The 20,078-nt window shown below is 34.5% G+C and overlaps 1 protein-coding gene across 7 annotated transcripts; it reads left to right on the top strand.

Annotated features, from left to right (window-relative positions):
* Positions 1-10,860: 10,860 nt before the first annotated feature.
* Positions 10,861-19,537, top strand: LOC112012304 (putative disease resistance protein RGA4). 7 transcript variants are annotated; one of them, XM_065775936.1, is made up of 6 exons: positions 10,862-11,673; positions 11,800-14,536; positions 14,778-14,824; positions 15,020-15,116; positions 16,035-16,118; positions 18,907-19,537. In XM_065775936.1, exons 1-2 carry the CDS (start codon positions 11,371-11,373, stop codon positions 14,503-14,505), a joined length of 3,009 nt encoding a protein of 1,002 aa, XP_065632008.1. In that variant the 5' UTR covers positions 10,862-11,370; the 3' UTR covers positions 14,506-14,536; positions 14,778-14,824; positions 15,020-15,116; positions 16,035-16,118; positions 18,907-19,537. The 7 variants fall into 7 exon arrangements, with proteins under 7 accessions (XP_065632005.1, XP_065632006.1, XP_065632007.1 ...); XM_065775933.1 differs by having other exon boundaries at positions 10,861-14,536; positions 14,775-14,824; XM_024044694.2 differs by having other exon boundaries at positions 10,862-14,536; positions 15,038-15,116.
* Positions 19,538-20,078: the final 541 nt, after the last annotated feature.

Below are 20,078 nucleotides of genomic sequence, written 5' to 3'. Positions count from 1 at the left end.
CCTCTGCAATTGGGAGTTTGATGTATGCTATGGTTTGCACACGGCCAGACATTGCTCATGCAATTGGTGTTGTTAGCTGGTTCATGGTTAATCCTGACAAAGATCACTAGGAAGCAGTGAAGTGGATCTTTAGATACTTGAGAGGTAGCTCTAAATTGTGCTTGAATTTTGGTGCTTCTAAACCAGTTTTACAGGGTTATGTAGATACAGATTGGGCAAGTGACCCTGATGGTAGGAAATCTACATCGGGGTATTTAGTTACTTTTGCAGGAGAAGCTATATCATGGAAGTCAAGATTGCAAAAGTGTGTTGCCTTATCTACAACTAAGGCTGAGTATATTGCAGCTAATGAAGCAGGTAAAGAGATGCTTTGGTTGAAACGGTTTCTCCAAGAATTGGGTTTGAAGCAAGATGGCTATGTAATTAATTGTGATAGTCAAAGTGCTATAGACTTGAGCAAGAATTCTATGTACCATTCACACTCGAAGCACGTTGAGGTGAGATACCATTGGTTGAGACTAGTTGTTAAACAATAGTGATTTGAATTAGAGAAGATTCACACAGATAAAAATCCAGCTAACATGTTAACCAAGGTTATGTCTAGAGAGAAGCTAAAACTTTATGTCAGGTTGGCCGGCATGAACTCTGATTGAAGACTTGGGTTGAAGATCTTCTCCGTAGTAGGCTGGAGGGGGAGATTGTTGGGTGCAAAGCACTGTGTGGATCCAGCCCACATGCATGGGTCAAAGCTCATTAAATGTGCTTGCTACCTCAAGCTTCTAAAGTCAGCATGTCATTCCTTAGGCAGTGACTTAGGCATGTGGGACACGCTGAAACTGAAAAAGAAGAAAAGAAAGAAAACTGAGGCCATTCGGCCTAGTGAGGAGAGCTGAAGCAAGAGAGCCATATTCGGCCATTTTGGTGTGAGTTCCAAAGAGAGCAGGACACAAAGAGAGAGCTTCAGCTTAAGAGGTGCAGTCTGTGTGAAGAGATAGAAAGAAACACAGTGAGAGTGTGAAATAGTGAAAAAGAAAAAGAGACATTTTTCTTTGCTCAAGTTACACAGAAGGAAGATAAATTAGTGGAGTTCTCATGGAGTTTTTGAGTGCTACAACCATAGAGAGTTGGAGTATTCAGAGAAAGATTTTTCTACTAGCTTTGTGGTGAGATTGTATTTACTCCTTGAGATTTATTTGTTGTTTATCCAATCTATTGTGGACTCAAGTTTATATTTGTAATCTCTATTTCATAGTGTATATTTTTCAGCCCTGCCTCGTGGTTTTTCCTTCTACACTAGAGGATTTTCCATGTAAAATTTGGTGTTCTTGTGTAGATGTGTTTATGTGGTGCTTGCTGAAATTTTTTTTGTTTCCATAATATTGTTATTGCTTGGTAGTCATTAATTTTAATTCACACATAGACATTGAGGCGATTAGGATTTTTCCCCAACACCTCCTCCTCCTACACCATCTTAAACTTTTCTTCCTTTTCCTCCTCCTCCATCTCAGACTCTTCCTCCTCCTCCTCCTCCTCCTCATCCTCTTCAATCTCATCAATAAACTTATCCTCCTTCTCCACCATCTCAAACTCAAACTCTGCCTCTTCCTCCTTAAACTGCTCTTTTAGAAACAGAAACGGGTCTGTCTCCTCCTCTTCCTCCACTTTGCTCATTCTTTTCTTAACAATGTTCATCATCATCTACTAAGCTCTCTAATCCACGATTACACTCACTTAAATAAATTTAAGAGGTCTATACCTACACCCCTTGTGTTTATATATATCTCCCAAATCCTTTTCCTAAAAGGATTAGGACTAGAGCAGTGTAACCATAACCGCCCCACCCAACCCAACTTAAACTTACGTAGGCTATTTAAATCCAATAGGTTACTGTTGGAAAGTGAAAGCTCAATTAGTGTGAAAACACTAATGCTTGTTTAGACCTTAAAATTTAAAATTACGGCTAGATTGCTTTTATTCTAACTTATCAAAGTGTGGAACAAGAGTAAATGCGCGCAATAAACTGATAACACTACTCTAAGCCATATACAACCAAAATGAGCAATAAAAGTAAAGATTTAAGAGTAGGGAAGAGAGATGCAAATACAAAATAATGTCAAGACGTGTTATTGAAGAGGAAATCGAAAAACTCAACGAAAAACCCCTCTGCAACCCTCCAAGTCAAAATCAATCCACTAGTGAATAAGTTGGATTACACGAATAACAAAAAATATTCCACATCTAGTGTACCCAATGTACTTGAGCCCTCAAAGCTCCTGCTACTAACGGACTTCTCAGAGTTTTGTCTTCACTAGCTTTCTGAATCCCGCAGTATCGCCAAGCCTCATCGGCTTCTTTTGGCAAATCCCAAATACTTCCCAAACTCCAAAATACTCTCTACACTCTAAAAATGTGTAGGTTGTGTTTGGGTATAAATCTCCTCTCAATGTATAACAATGGGAGAAGGAAGAAGAAGAGACTACAATTATTTCTCACTAAAGGATGAGTAGCTCTCTCTCTATAAGGTGGGTGTGTTGTGTTGTAGAAACCTATCTAAGGTTTTCTCTCTGAATAGTCTATTTTACTTTTGTGGGTAATGAGGGTACATATAGTATGGGTGAAGGGTAACAAAGTCACACTTAAAATCCTCCAAGCAGAGAGTTTCACGAGTACCTCACAAGATGGCCTATCTCGCGAAGTACTCACAAAACGCAGCATGACACTTAACTCTTTAGCTTCCAACATGTGTTTCTCATGTGGCCTTTTGCAAGAACCTTTACTCGCAAACTTTTTACGAGCTAGTCACGAAATTGCACTGATCTTCATTACATACTTAATTTTTTACCAACTTAATACTAAACCCAATACAATAAAATCCCACAAAATACAAAGAAATAAATTAATGCAATTACAACACTTTTTGTCATGAAATAAAGCCAACATAAAACATAGTTATAAATCACAACTTTACAGAAAGTTTCTCCCATATTACATCTGATTCACAGTTTCAAAAATAATTTTGTACTCTTATAATAATTTAACAAACTTACATCAAATAGTAAACATTTCCACATATTACTTCATGCATTCAAATAGTAAGATATGCTGAATAAACTTGTTTTATTTAAAATTATTTATAAAACTGAAATTGACTTATATATAGGTTGCAATGAGCAAGGGAGAAACTGAGCATGATTTTTTTTCCCTGTAAAGGAGAATTGCAACCCATATCGTTTGTGTATGGTACACTGAGCTGCATAGCTGAATATAAATGTAGAGTAAAACCACATTAGCAATCTATCTTTGCACTAGGGGCAATGACGCAACTAGCGAGGTTCTTGTTAAATTACCAATTGTGTTTAAAGCTTAGCTATTGGGATATGGTAAATTTAATCACATAAGTCTAATACTCCCCCTCACATGTGGATCAAAACTACTGTTTGATAAGTGAGGCCTAACACGTGAGATTTTAAATAGGAGGTAGAATAGAGCACACAAGGATCGAACTCAAGGTTTCATGCTCTGATACCATGTTAAATTGCCGATTAACCCAAAAGCTTAAGCTATTAGGACCACACAATTCTAATAGTTCTAACCGAGCTGTGTCTATTGCTCGTTGAAAACTATTTCCATACCCCCTCTTAGGCCTGGGTTCAGCCTTTGCCTTTAAGAATTTCTAGAAGGGCTCCCTTTTCTAGGTAAAGTCCTACAATTACTACTTCTCAAAACTTATTACCTTATTTAATTGCTAACCTTTTGTTTTAGCCAATTCCATGTACCATTAATTGCAGTAACTTTTTATTGGCATATGGAAAAAAAATTTCATATTTTCATAACTTATTAATATAGATATTTATCATATTTTTACATGAATTTATTATTGATATTATTTTTATTATACATCATTCTTATCGTTTATCTCAAAAAAAAAAAAAATTATACATCATTCATAACAAGTCACATCAACGCGGTTGTTGCAAAATACTTCGTACTTTTCTCTTTCGATCTCTCTCTATTCCCTTTAATCATAATACTTTCACTACTTTAAAATCTAAAATTCATTTGCCTACAACGTTAAGTCACAAGGATTCTTTACGTAGACCAAATTAAGATTAGGAGTCCTATAAAAGAATTGGAGATGCCTAATCTTCCTTCTATCTCTCGTTCCAGTTCCCAACCCTACCTTTTAGCCTTTGTTACTCATGATGATTGCTTTTTATTATTGAGCCAAGATATTAATTGGTTTTTGGTTGAAACGAGGAATGAATCCTAGATCTCTTGTTCAACTAAATATTTTACTAGTTGAGCAAATTAGAACCCATTTGTTATGGCTCTTTTCCACATCAAAAGAATCTGTGATGTCAGTGTTATAGAGCCCAAAAGATGAATCAAACATACCAAAATGTAAACAATACAATTTTTTTTTTAAAAGAATTCAAAATACAAGTTAACACAAATATTCATTTTTTAATGAAAGTTATTTATAACATTTTGTATAACATTAAAAAGTATATAAAATTTGAAAATAATTAGTTTAGTTTTTTTTTTTTTAGATATTCAAATTCTATTTTTTCTACCTTACAATTCAAAACACTAAAAAAAGTAACTCAAATATTAGTAAAACTTAACCACTATTAATTGAAAAAATTAGGCAAACAATATGTTATTGATAATCTATTGAGATTATTTTCTTTGTAGACCTTGCAAATTATTCCACCCAAAAAGATTATCAAATAAACAATTATTAGTAAAATATCATAATTAAGTTTTTATGTATTCATTGTTATAAAATAATAATAATAATAATAATGAAAATACAATTGTAAAAGTTAAAACATGTCACTTATCTGATTATTTTTGTTTGACTAACCTTTACTTTTGTCTAAATCAGTGACACTATAAAGTACTTCTATTACACAATTAAAAGCTCTTTCTCTACATAAATTACAAAGTATTTGCCCCAATAGATTAAAAAATAAACAGTGGACAATTACTACTTTTACTTTCAGGTGTTTGATACAAAGTTTCCCAATTCTTTCTTAGAGCATTAGCATTAGCCTTACCAAACTAAATAGTTTTTCAACAAAAATTTGCTTAAAGTCAACCAAAATTACCCTACACTAGCCTCAACAATTTATCAATTTTTTAATAATAGTATCTCGCTACATGTATTGAGAATTATTCATCACTATACCAAAAGGAAAATTATTTTTTATTCCAAAGTTGACTCTCTCTCTCTCTCTCCCTCTCTCTCTCTTCCCCCCCCCCCCCCATCTGTGACTCTCCCTTGTTTCCCACCAACCTATCTCTTCACAAAACTAGTGCCAAATATGGGTTTTACAATTCACTCAAAAGGGTGTCCAAATCATCAACTAGTTTAAAAGTTCTTGTCGGTTTGCTTTTAGGGTTAGAACTATTGGACTGGTGCAAATTAATGATGATGGATTTTACAAAATGGGTATGTGGAGATTGCCAAAAATAATAAGGCAATTGGATATTTGAAGATCATCACAACCATCCTTTGTGTTAATTATTGTGGATTTAATAGGTCACCTTTAATGTTTTTTCTATCTTATATTCTCAGGAAAATTATAAAAGTGAAGAAAATTTTCATTCTATGTGGTTGAAGAGATTTTGGTTTGTAATGGTTTGTGTGGGTGACAATTTGGGTGGTAGGTGGCTCTTTGGTGTGGTTTGTGGTGGCTTGTGTGGGTGGTGGTTTGGGCTGGTTGGTGCAACAATGATTTGTGTTTTTTGGCTGAAAATTAGGTAGAGATAGGAGAGAGAAAAAATATATTTATATGGATAAAGAAAAAAATATTAAGGCTAATGTAGGTTTCTATTTGTTAAAATAGCAAAGAAATGGCTAGCATTAAGTGATTAATAAATAATAATTTATGTGGAGCGAGAGAGGAAACGTTCATTAAACCCTTCAATAAGGGTAGAAAAACAGAAATTCAATAAATGAGCTCTTTAGTGTGTTCGCAAGAGTTTCCATATCAAAATTAATATTTACCTATTTATGAACACAAGTATTCTCAATTAGTTGTGCTGATTCCATATTTTTCTATAAAAAAGTTACATATCTTTCATTCTACAACTGAAGACGATTAACATTTGCTATCTAAAGAATTTCAAGAGTAAGTGTTAATGGAAGGCTACAAACAATTTGTTGTGAAGGCTTTTATGATCGTATTAATGGCATTCTTAGCTTTTGTTGGAAGCACACAAGGGCAGCCAATTTGTTGTTTTCGTGAAGCCTGTTGCTGCCAAACTTGTAATCATCCGCCACATGTACATAATTGAAATTTGCAAAACATATAAAATGTATGAGTGAAGTATGAATAACATATGAAATATGAGTAAAGTATTTTAACTTTTGGTTGATTTGCTACATTTTTGTATGTTGCCGCACTCTCTCTCTCATCAAATGGATTACTATTCTTCTTCTTTTTTCCTTTTTGTTTTACATAATGCAATGCACCATTCCATCTTGACCTTGACATAACTACATTTATCATCAGCAAACTCAGGGTTAACGTTTAATTTTTTACTTTTTAAAATATCAAGTTTTATTTGTTACACACTTACAACCCAAAACTATAGGGTTTGAGATGTAATTTTTTTTTAGCACAAACCAACTCAAGAATTGGAAAAGGGTTCGTTCCAGTTTTTACCCGTTGAACCAATGGTTTTTATTGGACCGGTTTAGGGTCCAATTATCATTTGAACTAGCTAGTCCAATCTAGTTTTTAAAAGCATACAATAAACCACTAGACCTACCCGCTAAAAATTGAAATGATTACATTTAGTAAGGAGAGATAATTTCCTATCCTCACCCATAATTCAGTTACATTTCCATGTAGTTTAGCAATATGCAAATTTGGATTAGTTGAGTTGAGGAAGTTCACATAAAAAAAACACTAAAAAGAACAAGACAGGCATTAGAAAAGAAGGTTAGCAACTAATATTGTTAGGGTTTCCAAAAATTATTAAATCATTAATCAAGAGTTCCTTGATGACCAATGGAACTCGTGCTTCAAAAGGTTTGGTTACAACTAATTTACGAATGTATCCATAAGTATTAAAAACTTATCAATGCTTCCAAGCAATGTCTTAAGGAATGTATCCACAAAACAAACAACACATAAGGCCTTATCTAAAAGGAAATCAAGATTACTTGTCTTCCACATTTGCTTAAGAAAGAACACATTTGTGAGCATCTCCAAAATTTAATCATGATAATGAGTCATAGCTAAATTTAGCAAGTGATTTTAGCAATATCTTTGTAGAATATTAGAAACGCCTTATTTGAAAAGAAATTAAGATTACTTGTCTTCTACTATGCTCAAAAAAGGAAACATTTGTGAGCATTTGCAAAATGTAATAATAATGGTTGTGTCCTAGCTAAATTTAGCAAATTTTCTTAGTAATGTCTTTGTAAATTTTCAAAAATTAAAGAAAATATGGATGTTTATTAGTTGTTTCATGATTGGTTGGGTTTTTTTTACCCAAAAAAAAAAAGGGTTCACAAGAGATGGGAAGAATGATAATATCTAGAAGAGTTGTGCACATTGTACACTAAAAATTATAAAGAATATATTTCAGAATATTTAAAAATAAAAGCCCCTTAGGAAGCATTTATATCTTTATGCCTATATAAACTAAACATCTGAAGGGCTCCAAGTCAGTTTTCAATATAAGAAAAGCGATTTTGTGAGGAAAAAAACAATTGTGATGGAGTATCCCTCTTTTCTGAAAATGTTCATTTTTGTGATGACCTATCCAGTTATCAAAGAGATTTTTAGGTTCAAGCATTTTTGTATCAATGATGCTGATGGCCCAAAAAATTAGGGGTGCAATTCGTGTTCATGAGTCGGGTTTGTGTAGTGTTGAGCCATGTGTATTGGCTATATGGGTTGACCCAAACCAACTTGTTTAGTAAAGTGTCAGGAATCTTCAACCGGAACATGATTTGTTTATTAAACAGGTCAACTCGACCCAACACATTTAACTCGTTTAATTAACAAGTCATATAAAGGACAATACAAATGACCCATTTAATAATCTATTTGATTAATAGGTCATACCAAACCTATATAATTTTTATCAATTCCCATATATCTAAAATTAAAATACAATTACAACTATAAATATAGTAATAAACCTATAAAAACAACCATTAATTAAGCAATTATATCAAAATATCTAATAATTTTATAAGCAAAATGAGTCAAACAGGTCAGACGGGTTCAATGTTGAACACGAACATGACCCGTTTATTAAACGGGTTAACTATGTCGACCCGAATATGATCCGAACCCGTTTAGCCTTAACCCATGACCTATTTATAAACGGGTTAGTCGTGTCGAGTTTGCGGATTGTGTCAGATTTTGTCACCCCTTCAAAAAATAGATCATTATTCATGATACAATATCAAGAGTTTATTGAATTTCCGCTTTTCCACCCTTATTGAAGAGTTTAATGAAATTTCCTCTCTCTCTCTCTCTCTCCACGCAAATTGTTATTTACTAATCACTTAACACTAGCCATCTCTTATTTAGATGTCTTTAGCATTTTATACTCTTGTAAGTTGCATGTGACTTTTAATGAAATTGGGTGGTTAAGAATTAAATTGGGTTGGAGAAACAAAAATAGGAGCACTGGATGAATTAAATTTCTCTGATTTCTTTCTTTTATTTTCCTGGTCTTCTTCCCCTGCTACATCACTTTATCAAAAGCAAAAGCAGCTATAATATGTTAACTGTAACTATACATCATTCAAAGAAATTCGTGAGCCAGACAGACCACATGGTGCGAGTATCTTCCAAATTTGAACTCTGTTGGTCAAGATGCAATCTTTATGAACCATTAGATTCGAGCCCTTTCTTGCCTGCTATACTACTCCATCTATGATTGTGTCCCCACAAAACTGTTTCAGGAGATCAAGTTCCTCTTCTTGCTTGACCCACCAAGCACTTTCACTTCAATCTGCAGAAGANGAAGAAAAATGAGAATATGTCTGTGTGTATGCAAGTAAGAAAAGAGAATTATCTCATCAATCCCAGAATAGCCTAATTATCATGGAATACATAAATTCTACCATGCTTATGCTTTAGTTATCAACTAGATGATAGGTTGGTTCATGAGTCATGGCCAAGATTATACAAAAAGGTGAAATATTTTATTTCAAGTATTACCAGTAAGGGAAGAGAGATATGTGAAGATAGAATTTATAGGATTTAATGGAGAAAATAGAAATAGGTTGAAAGTATTTTATCTGACACCATAAACTTCAATTTTGGGTTTTCAACTTAAACATTTACTTCTCTCTATATTAATTTAAGGGATAACTACACTTTACCTACTTGTGGTTTGCTTCTAATTTGACTTGCCTACCTGTGGTTTTAATTTTGACACTTTACCCACCTGTGATTCCTTTCGTTACTAATCCGTAACCCACCTCTCCTTCAGCCTTTACTCTAACACATAATATGTCAAAAACAAAAGCCCAAACAAATAAAAAAGTTAGGGTTTCTGTCTTCAGCCGTTACATTAAAAAAATAAAATGGGTATCTGTCTTCTTGTTTCCTTTGAATTTATCAATCAAAGCTCAGAGGACAAATGAAGATCAGGGTATTTTTCTATCTTCTTGTTTCCTTTGAATTTATCAATCAAATGGGTATCTGTCAAATTTTCTCTCTCTTTTAATTTAATTAAAAATTTATAATTAAAAAACATTTCTTAATGTTCTTCAACTTGTTCTTCATTTTACAACTGGTTCTTCGAATTCTTCATGCTCTTCTCCAAATTCTAACACAATTGACACCAAATTCTTAGCAATTCAAACCCATAAACCTAGTAAACAAATCAACCCCGATCAAACCCAGATCAAGAAACCAACCACAACAAACCCAGAAAAATACAATCAAACTCAGATCAAACCCAAGCCAACACAATCAAACCCAATATCAAACCCAGATCCCACCACCACTGACCAACACAATCAAACCACCACCACCCCACCACCCCGCCGACCAAACCAAAGATCCACCCCACTGATCAGTCACCAAACCCACTAATTAGTCAACAAACCCACGCCAACAAAGTAACCAAACCCACTACCACCATCGTTGATCAAAAAAGAAAGGGGAAGAGGGATTTCGCAATCATCAACGGACCGGGCGGAGGCCGAGATCGGGACGAAGGCCGAGATCGAGCTCCATTCTCTCTAAACCACCGCCGGCCCTCTTCCTGGATCTACTTCAAATCGTTGAGACGGAGGCTGAGATCGAGACGGATGCGAGAACGAAGGAAATCAAATGAACCCACAACCAAAACCACAAAAAAATGAAACCCATGAAGCAAGAACGAAGGAAAACGAAACCCATCGTTGTGGTGGCCGATGTCCTCCTTAACTCCACCATCGGAGAGAGAGAGCAAAGAGATGAGAGAGAGAATGTTGTAGAAGAATAGGTGAGAGGAAAGAGACACGTAGAGAAGGAAAATATGATATTTATAGTGGTTGACTTAGGTTTGATTTTTTTAGGCATATGTTCTCATAGAAGTTCTTAAGCAATCAAAACCCTTAACTTTTCGATTTGTTTGGACTTTTGTTTTTGATATATTATGTGTTAGAGTAACGGCTGAAAGAGAGGTGGGTTACGGATTAGTAACGGAGGGAATCACACATGGATAAAGTGTCAAAATTGAAACTACAAATAGGCAAGTCAAATTAGAGGCAAAGGTGGGTAAAGTGTTTCAAATTATCCCTTAATTTAATTTCGAAAAACAGTTCCAAATTATTCCTACAATAAGTAAACCATTTAGTACAACAATCCATACAATACAAATTTTTGAGGCATTTTATCAAACACAAATCAAGTATTATTGTTCCAACCACTCCCTGCATTTATGTGATCAAAGAGCGACCCAGAAATAAATCCAACTTTGATGTTGAAATTTCTCAAATTCCTACCAAAATACTTAGAATTAAGTAAAATTGACATCTTGTCTGTGAAACTTTCGGCGTGGAAAGACTTTTCCTTAGCTTTTATGTCCCAGTATTTCATTCTTATTTTCCTTCGTTGGATCAAAGATAGTGACTATACACTCAATTATTGAGCAGTACTGGGGCCTTCTTGCCTTTTTCTTTTGTCTTCACAGAAACCATTATTGAGGAGTGGGGCTGCTGTTAAAGTAGTAATTATTGAGCGGGGGAGTCGTTGTTCACATTTATCTGTTTAGCTCTAAGTGGACTTCGTCTTTACATAGCTAGCCAAGTCTTCCCCACTTTAATCTTCCTCCTCCCATATCTCAAACTACTCTCTATCAGCTAAGCTTGCTACGTTTTCTTTCATCCAACAAGAACAAATGGCCGATGCAATCCTGTATGGCGTTGTACAGAAGATCATCGAAAGCCTGGGCTCCTCCACTCTCAAACAGATTGGATCGATCTGGGGTGTCAAAGATGATCTCCAAAAAATGAACGACACCGTTCTCGCTATTCAAGCTGTACTTGAAGATGCAGAGGAGCAGCAGATCCAGAACCACCAAGACGAGCACTGGCTCATGAAGCTCAGAGAAGTAGTTTTTGATGCCGATGACTTGCTGAGCGACTTCTCCACTCATGTGTTTCGGCGCAAGGTGATGGGTGGTGATAAAATGGCAAAGAAGGTACGCATTTTCTTTTCAAGTTCAAACCAAATAGTTTTTAGTCTTAAGATGGCTTGCAAAATAAAAGCCATGAGGGAGAGGCTTAATGATATAGCCTATAATAGGAACAATTTCCATTTGATACAGCGTCCTTTAGAGACACAGGCTGTGACTAGGGAGAGGGAAACTCACTCATTTGTACGTAAAGAAGAAGTTATTGGGAGAGAGGATGATAAGAAGGCCATAATAGGTCTATTGCAAGACTTTGATGTGAAAGAGAATGTTACCTTTATATCCATAGTGGGAATTGGTGGGCTAGGGAAGTCCACACTTGCTCAATATATATACAATGATGAGATGGTCAATGGTCATTTTGAATTGAAAATGTGGGTGTGTGTCTCTGATGTCTTTGATGTGAAAACCATTGCTGGAAATATGATTACATCTGCAACTAAAAAAAAACCCGAAAGCCTGCTAATGGAACAATTGCAAGATGAACTTCTCAAAATTCTCGATCAAAAGATATATTTACTTGTGTTGGATGATGTGTGGATTGAGGACAAAGCAACATGGGGTAAATTGAAAACACTTTTGTTGGATGGCAAAAGGGGAAGTAAGGTGGTGATTACTACACGGACCAAATTGGTTGCAGATATTACTAGCCCAAGCTCACAATATTTTCTAGGAGGCCTGTCAGATGATCAATCTTGGGCTTTGTTGAAGCAAATGGCATTTGAAGAAGGAAAAGAGACCATCAATAGCGACTTTGAAGTAATTGGTATTGACATAGTAAAAAAATGTAAGGGAGTGCCTCTCGCTATAAAGATAATAGGAAGTGTCTTATACTTCAAAAAATCAGTAGATGACTGGTTAAATATAAAAAATAATGAACTTACAAATGTAACTCAATCAAGGAATGGTGTTTTACCGGTTCTAAAATTGAGTTATGATCATCTTCCATCACATTTGAAGTGTTGTTTTGCATATTGTTCATTGTTTCCCAAAGATTATTTAATTGATAAGTTGACATTGATACAACTATGGATGGCACAAGGATTTATTCAATCACCAGAGGAGAACCTACAATTAGAGGATGTTGCCAATGAGTACTTTATAGATCTACTTTGGAGATCCTTCTTCCAAGAAGCAGAAGAAGATCGAGGCATGAATATGAAGTTTAAAATGCATGATTTAATCCATGATCTTGCACAATTTGTATCAAGGACTGATTGTACACTAGTTGATTCTAATGCAAAAAAGGTGAATGAAAAGGGTCGCCACCTATCATTTCCATTTTACAATGTTTCTTTCTTTGAAGAGAATTTAAGCATGTTGGTTAAAGCAAACAAAATACGAACATTTATTTTGGCATACAATAAGTGGAAATATGATCAGGGAACAATTGAAGAATCAACTCTCAAAAAACTTATTTCTAGTTTTAGATACTTGCGTGCATTAGACCTACATGGTTTAAGTAAGAAGTTGCCAAATACCATAGGTACTTTGATGCATCTAAAGTACCTTGATCTTTCCTCTAATGATATTGAGGTTCTCCCTGGTTGTATTACTAAATTGGTGAATTTGCAAACATTAAAGCTTTGTCAGTGTGGAAAGCTTAGGGAGTTACCTGTAGATATTCAAAAATTGGTCAGCCTCAAGCACCTTGACTTAGAAGATTGTGAGAAATTGACTCATATGCCACGAGGATTAGGGCAATTGACTTCTCTTCAAACATTAACCTTATTTGTTGTGAATGAGGGTCCCGTAGGTTCTTCCAAGCATTGTGGTGGGCTAGAGGAATTAAACAAGCTAAATGACTTGAGAGGGAAATTAGAGATTAAAAATTTGGCACAGGTGAAAGATGCCACCCCAAAATTCAAGGCCGCAAATTTGAAGGAGAAGCAAGGTCTCTGTGAGTTGAAATTAAAGTGGAATCCAGAGGGTGATGATGGCGTAGATGCCAGTGATGATGAAAATTCCATAGATAGCCTCCAACCACACGAAAGTTTAAAATATTTGGAAGTGGACGGGTACATGGGTGTGAGAGTTTCAAGTTGGCTTTCATTCTTAACAAATCTTGTTGAATTAAGAATAGGCGATTGTAATAAGTGTCAATATTTGCCACCGTTGTACCAACTCTCATTTCTACGAGAACTAGTTATTTGGGATATGGATGGTCTGGAGTACATGACAAACGGGGATATGAATGATGAGATATCTACTTCACTGGCATCACCATCAACATTTTTCCCATCCCTTGAGACACTCTATATCATAAATTGCCGAAATCTAATGGGATGGTGGAGGAGGGATAAGGGGAATGAGGCAACAACGACATCAACAATATCATCATCATCATCATCAACTAATCACTATCACCAACACATACCTTCCTTTCCGCGTCTTTCTTATTTTCGTTTCTGGGAATGCCCTAAGATGACTTGCATGCCGCTATTTCCAAATCTTGAAAAAGGGCTTGATTTGAGTAATAGCAGTTTGAAGGCATTGGAAGAGACAATGGAGATGAATACAGGAGGAAGGGCTTCTTCATTTCCGTCCTCTTCCTCTTCCTCTTCCTCCTCCTTCTCCCCTCCTCTCTCCAAATTAAAGTTTTTAAGTTTGAGCTTCATACAGGAGTTGGAGTCTCTGCCAGAGGAGTTGTTTAAAAACCTAACTTCTCTTGAGAGATTAGTGATTTTGTTTTGTCCCAATCTAATGTCACTTCCCGAAGGGATGAGTCACCTCACCTCTTTACTAATCAATGGCTGTCCCCAATTAAAGCAAAGATGCAAGAAGGAAAAAGGAGAGGATTGGGATAAGATTTCTCACATCCCATATCTCCAGATATATTGAGAAAAGTTGAACTACTACATATGCTTCCCTGGTATGTTCTTCACTCTTCTCTGATTTTTTTTTTTTTTTAAAAAAACTTATTTTATAATTTTTGTAATTCCAGACGCAAAATTTTCAAAGCACAAGCAAAAAAAAAAAAAAAAACTCTATAATTTCGTTTTCCACACAAATTTTTTTAAAAAAAATAGAACTTTACATTTTTCTTTTTCCCCAGTTTCTTTTTCTTCGCCTAGAAATAGCTTGGGTTTCTGAATGTGTGATTGAAATAGCAGAAAGAACAAGAGGATTTCAAATGGGAAGAAAGGAGAGAAGAAGTAGCGTAAGTATTATATAAGCAAAACTCTACATATTTTTTTTATTCTTATTTTCTTTGAAATTGGGATTTGGTTAATTTGTTTTGATTTTAGTTGTTTTTATGTAAAAATATGAAATTTTATATAAATCTTTTCCGGGTTTCATTTAAAAATATACATTTTTTTACTTGCTGGGTTCCATTTTATGGGCATGTTTGCAGTTATTCTTTACGTTTCAGAAGTTGGTACACAAGATTCTTCTAGACAAAAAATGGCTGATTCAAACATGGATGATGAAAAGACAAAAAAGTAGAACCGGTGTGTTTTTTTTTTTTTTCCTAAGAATATGTTTTTGATCCATGTACTTCTATTAATAACCTCCTTCTGCCCTGTGTGATCAGCTGTAGCATTATTAGGGTTACAACTATGGCTTTTGACTCCTTCAGTGTGCTAGAACCACTGTTGATACCCCACTTTCAACCTTCTCTTGGTAAACAAGAGTTGGCATAAGAAAAATATTGAGCTATTGTGTTGATTGGCAAATCTAAAATTTTATAGTTTACAATAATAGCTTGGTTCATACGGGTATAAGAAAATATTTTGAATTATTGAACTAATGGATTAAGGGGGGGCTTACTATCTAAGGCAAGATTAATGTTACAGTGTCTTTTAGGTAGCATCCAAAGGTATCTCTTCTCTTTTAATGTTACAGTGTTCTAAACTTGCTTGTTTCTTCTTGTTTATCTGTTGCACTATAAATCCACAAACCATTTCCAATGATTTTGGGGTATCATGAACTTGATTGTATTGTTTGAAGAAGAGGTTGCAAGTTGGTCATTTCAGGGCATCTTACTACACTAATAATTGAGTTTAAGGATTTCCAGGTTGAGATTAGGCTTAAAGAACATCTGGATATGGTTATAAACTTTGCAGAACAAATGCAAAAAGGATAATAAAAAAGAAGAGGAAGAAAAAAAAAAACCGAGAGAGAGAGAGAGAGATGATAAGACAAGTTTGCCTCCGAATCAGACGAAAGCCTTTTTGGAGTTTCAGCTAGAAAATAATTACTAAAATCTTTATTGTTAGTTGGGTTGAACCACTTAAAATTATTAATTATCAATGTTTTTAGTTGTTTATCCATTTCTTTCTTAATTGGAGATGACATCTGCATAGTGTTTTATTTTAATTTATTGCTGCTGATGTTTTGGAAAATATATTTACTATTTCTTTATGCAGGGATATTTTGAAGTGCAAAGCAAATTTTTGAAAGGGTGCCAACAGGAAACAAGGGATGATTGCTAAAAACTTCTCACATCCTAGGTATGTGCTTAATTCTTTATTCTATGCTGTTTTCTTATGATGAGAAACATCTCAATTGATCTCATATGCAGAACCAATTGAGGCATAGGAAAACCTAGGCATTAGAATTGGTGCTTATTCAAACTTTAGGGCTCTGTAATCGTGCAACAAGCCTGATAATGAATCAGAGGGAAATTAAGGTTTTTAGCTTACAATCATAGCTTGGTTCATAAGGTGTATAAGAAAAAGACTTGAAATTATAGAAGTAATGGACAATGAAGTTATGCAGGATAAAAGCAAGGTTTATAGTGTCCTTTAGGCTCCATCCAAAGGTAGACCTTTTCTGTAATCCTTAAATTTCTAGACTTTTTGGATTTCTTCTTGGTTTGGTGTTGCATTAGAGATTCATAGGCCTTTTCCAATAAATTTGGGTCTCATAATTGTGGATATAATTTTAGAAGGTATGTGAGTTAGTCTTTAATGGCATCAGGAATTGTATTGCATTAATAATTAGAATTGTCAGGGATTTTAAGGTTGAACTCAGACTTAAGTAATAGCTGGTTGTGGTTAAAATTCTATAGAGCAAAGCAAAATGTGTGTGTGTGTGTGTGTGTGTGTGTGTGTGTGAAGAGAGAGAGAGAGAGAGAGAGAGAGAGAGATTGCATATATGGAACTCATGGCTTAGGTTTGTGGTCCTTCACTTTCGTCATGTTCCTATGTTGTGGCCTGTTATGTCTTTCTAGACATTATGTTGTAAGGATTTGTTCAAATATGTCTCAATGCTTTGTGCTGTTATGTCTCTTTCGACTCATGTCTCTGTACTTGTTCATTATCATATGTTATTATTTTGTGGCCAGTTTTCCTTCTCATGCTCTAAAATCCTCCAGTTTGAGATTAACTTGAGCTTTAGTCTTAGGTTATAATCTTAACTCTGATATAGGTATCTCCTATTATTGTAGACAATTTAGCTTTACAGAAGAAAATTTGATGTTTCCATTTAAATTCGTACTTTGATAGTGACTTTGTCTCAATTAATAAGTAGGACACTAGGACCTATTCCCCTAAATTATTATTATTAGTTTTTAAAGGATTCAAAAAAAATGATCTGATCTCACCAAAGGAAATTAATTATAAAAAAAAAAAAAAAAAAACCATTTTTCATGCTAAGATGTAGGAACTAAACCGATGCACAAAATAATGTCCAAGGGTCAAGTATTCAAATTGAAATTGCAGGGACTAATTTGACTTACATCATAATCTCCAAGGAGTCAATTATTCAAATTGAAGATACGAGGACTAAATTGATGCCCATATAAGAATCAGGAATGAGATATATAAAAATCCCTTTATTCTTCCACGTAATACTCCAGAGCTGAGGTGGGGGTACCTTTTTGCTAATTTTTTTAAAAGTAAAAATAATTGTTCCTAAAATTGTCATCCTTAAATCTTGGTTTCTGAACTTAAAACTGGGCTTGATATCATGATTTTTTTGGTAACTTTTTGACCTTTTAACTTTGTAACTTTTCAATGGCTGTCGCTTCATATGGTTTATCAATTTATTTCATGCAGGTTCTTTTGAAAGGAAATTCCATTGTTGTGTTATGTAGTGAGTGAAAAAGACTGCTTTCACCTTTTGATTTTGTGTTGGGTGTAGGTCTGCTGCAAGGTTAATGGGGGTGAAAATCACGTGCATCACATTATTTTGGCTTGATTCATTCTGCTTTAATGTTGTCAAATATGTTTCAGCCGTTTGCTTCCGAGTTAAAAATTGTTAGGGTTGTTGTTTTTTTATTATTTTTTTTATCTCATTAAAAGTTCCATCTTTTTATAATGCTACATTATAGTATATGGTCTATTGGCTGGTTAGATTTTGGGTTGTGCTTTTCATTATCTGGGTTATGAATGTCTTACTGCCGTGGTGTTTACATTACATGGTTTGTTCTTTGTTGTGTTTGCTTTAATTTTCCTATTGTTACTGATGGTATGGGAGTTTTAAAATTATTTTGGGAATCTCTGAACTGCATTTGTTGTTTGATTGATTAGTTATGAAGAGTATGATTCTTTTTTTAAGTATCATTTTTTTCTGTTAAAACATATCAGAAAAAAAATAAATAAATAAATAAAAAGAAAAAAAAGAGAAAAAAAGAAAGAAAGAAAGAAAGATAATGAATGAATTAATGAATGGGGAAATTAACAATTGGATATGGGGCTTTACATTTTATTTTATTAATAATTAAAGAATCTTGGTTGGTTGCTAAGAAAATGAAATAAAAGGATGTAAGCCATGTTTTGAATCTCATGGTTTCGTTGATAGGCTTACTGTATCTTTGGTTCCTATGAGAAAATGTTTGGTCATGTTTGTGACAAAGTTTTGTTTCATATTTGTTGGAATTTTTAGCAATCACCCTAAAGTTTTGTTGTCATGTGGCCTTATTGGGGATCACGTGGCATCGGTGCTTTATAGCCTTGCCAACTACCAATGCACTGTGCAGCCCCTCATGTGGTCATGCTTGCCCGCAGCACTCATAGATGTGGGGTTTTGCTCTGCTGCCATTGGATAAAGACTTTCATACGACTCTTCCTAACACCTTAAGGTTTTGGGAGCATTGGTTAGCATCATGGCCGTAACAATATTGGCTTGAATGTGGGTGATAGTTGTATGAATATATGGCTAATGCTGAATATTTGTTTTTCTATTAGTATATTTTATATATGTTTATAAGAGTGGAGCTCTTTCTCTGTCTGTGTTTTTGTGTAATTTTCTATGGGTGCATTTTTTCTTTCTAATATTCTCTTTTTGTAAATTCAGGAGCGGCAATTGTGAATCTTATATATGTTACAAATGTTGTAGAGAGAGACTGTGTGGAGGTCTGAGAAGAGTGTGATTTCCATGTGCAGTGGTTCCAAGGTAAAACCTTCTGAAACAGGTTTCATCATAGGCAGTGAATTTGAGAAACAAGGCAACAACATCATTTCAATTTTTCTTGAATTATTGGGCTTTGATGATATAATTGGTTTTAAAAGTTCTATGGAAGAAGAATGTCATTATATCAATAAGGGAAGCTTGTGGTATGGGAGGAGAATTGGGTCAAAGATGATGGGATTTAAAGAGAAAATAGCCCTCATGACTGCTACCATGTTTGGAAGCAAGGGTGTGTTGAATTATGTACAAGAAACCAGTTGTGTTGTTGTTAACCAGGCTTGTGGTTTAAATGGGCTTCTGCACTTCCTTTTTGTTGTTGCTGTGGACTTTGCTATTTCTAGTGAGGTTATTAAGCTCTTGCTTGAAGCTTTCTGCACTTCATTTTGTCTTGTTGCATACTGTTGATTATGTACAGTACACCTTGTTCATTTTATTCTTGCTATTTCTTTTCTCTATAGTAATTGTATTTAAATAATATTGTGTAATAGAAGTATTTGGTGTGGATTTGATTTCTATAGTCCTGCATTTTGGATATGCATGACAGTAGTGCGATGGTTGGTAACATAAAATTATTATTTTAATAAATTCCTTTTTTTTTTTAATAAAAATTAATCTCTTTCCTTCTTCCTCATAAGATAAGAGAAACTGCAGCAAAAAGAGGTGGGCGGTAGAGGTCATACATTATTTCCACCATGTGATGGTAACTTGAAGTTTCAGAGAGATTTATTTTTTACATTCATCTATATATTACTAAAAGCTGAAGCGTAGCATTTAATGCTGCTGCTCTCACGTTGTGCCACATCAGCTGCCACGTCATTTGTTTAAAAAATATATAATTTTTCCTTCAATTTTAAAATGATTTTTCCAATTTTTAGCCCTATAAATTCCAGCCCTATAAATGCAACATATTACTTATTTATTTACTTCCACTACCCTATAATAAATTTGTATAATTAATTCAATCTATATTTATATATTACTAAAAGCTGAAGCGTAGCGTTTAATGCTGCTGCTCTCACGTTGTGCCACATCAGCTGCCACGTCATTTGTTTAAAAAA

The sequence above is a fragment of the Quercus suber genome, unplaced genomic scaffold (assembly GCF_002906115.3).
Source record: "Quercus suber isolate HL8 unplaced genomic scaffold, Cork oak 2.0 scaffold_122, whole genome shotgun sequence".
NCBI classification, from domain to species: domain Eukaryota; kingdom Viridiplantae; phylum Streptophyta; class Magnoliopsida; order Fagales; family Fagaceae; genus Quercus; species Quercus suber.
The sequence above is the reverse complement of the archived record's forward strand: the minus strand, read 5'-3'. Positions and strand labels throughout refer to the sequence as shown.

What these genes read in the sequence shown, in the direction of transcription:
- LOC112012304 (XM_065775935.1), top strand. Translation starts at nt 11,371, where the DNA reads ATGGCCGATGCAATCCTGTATGGCGTTGTACAGAAGATCATCGAAAGC.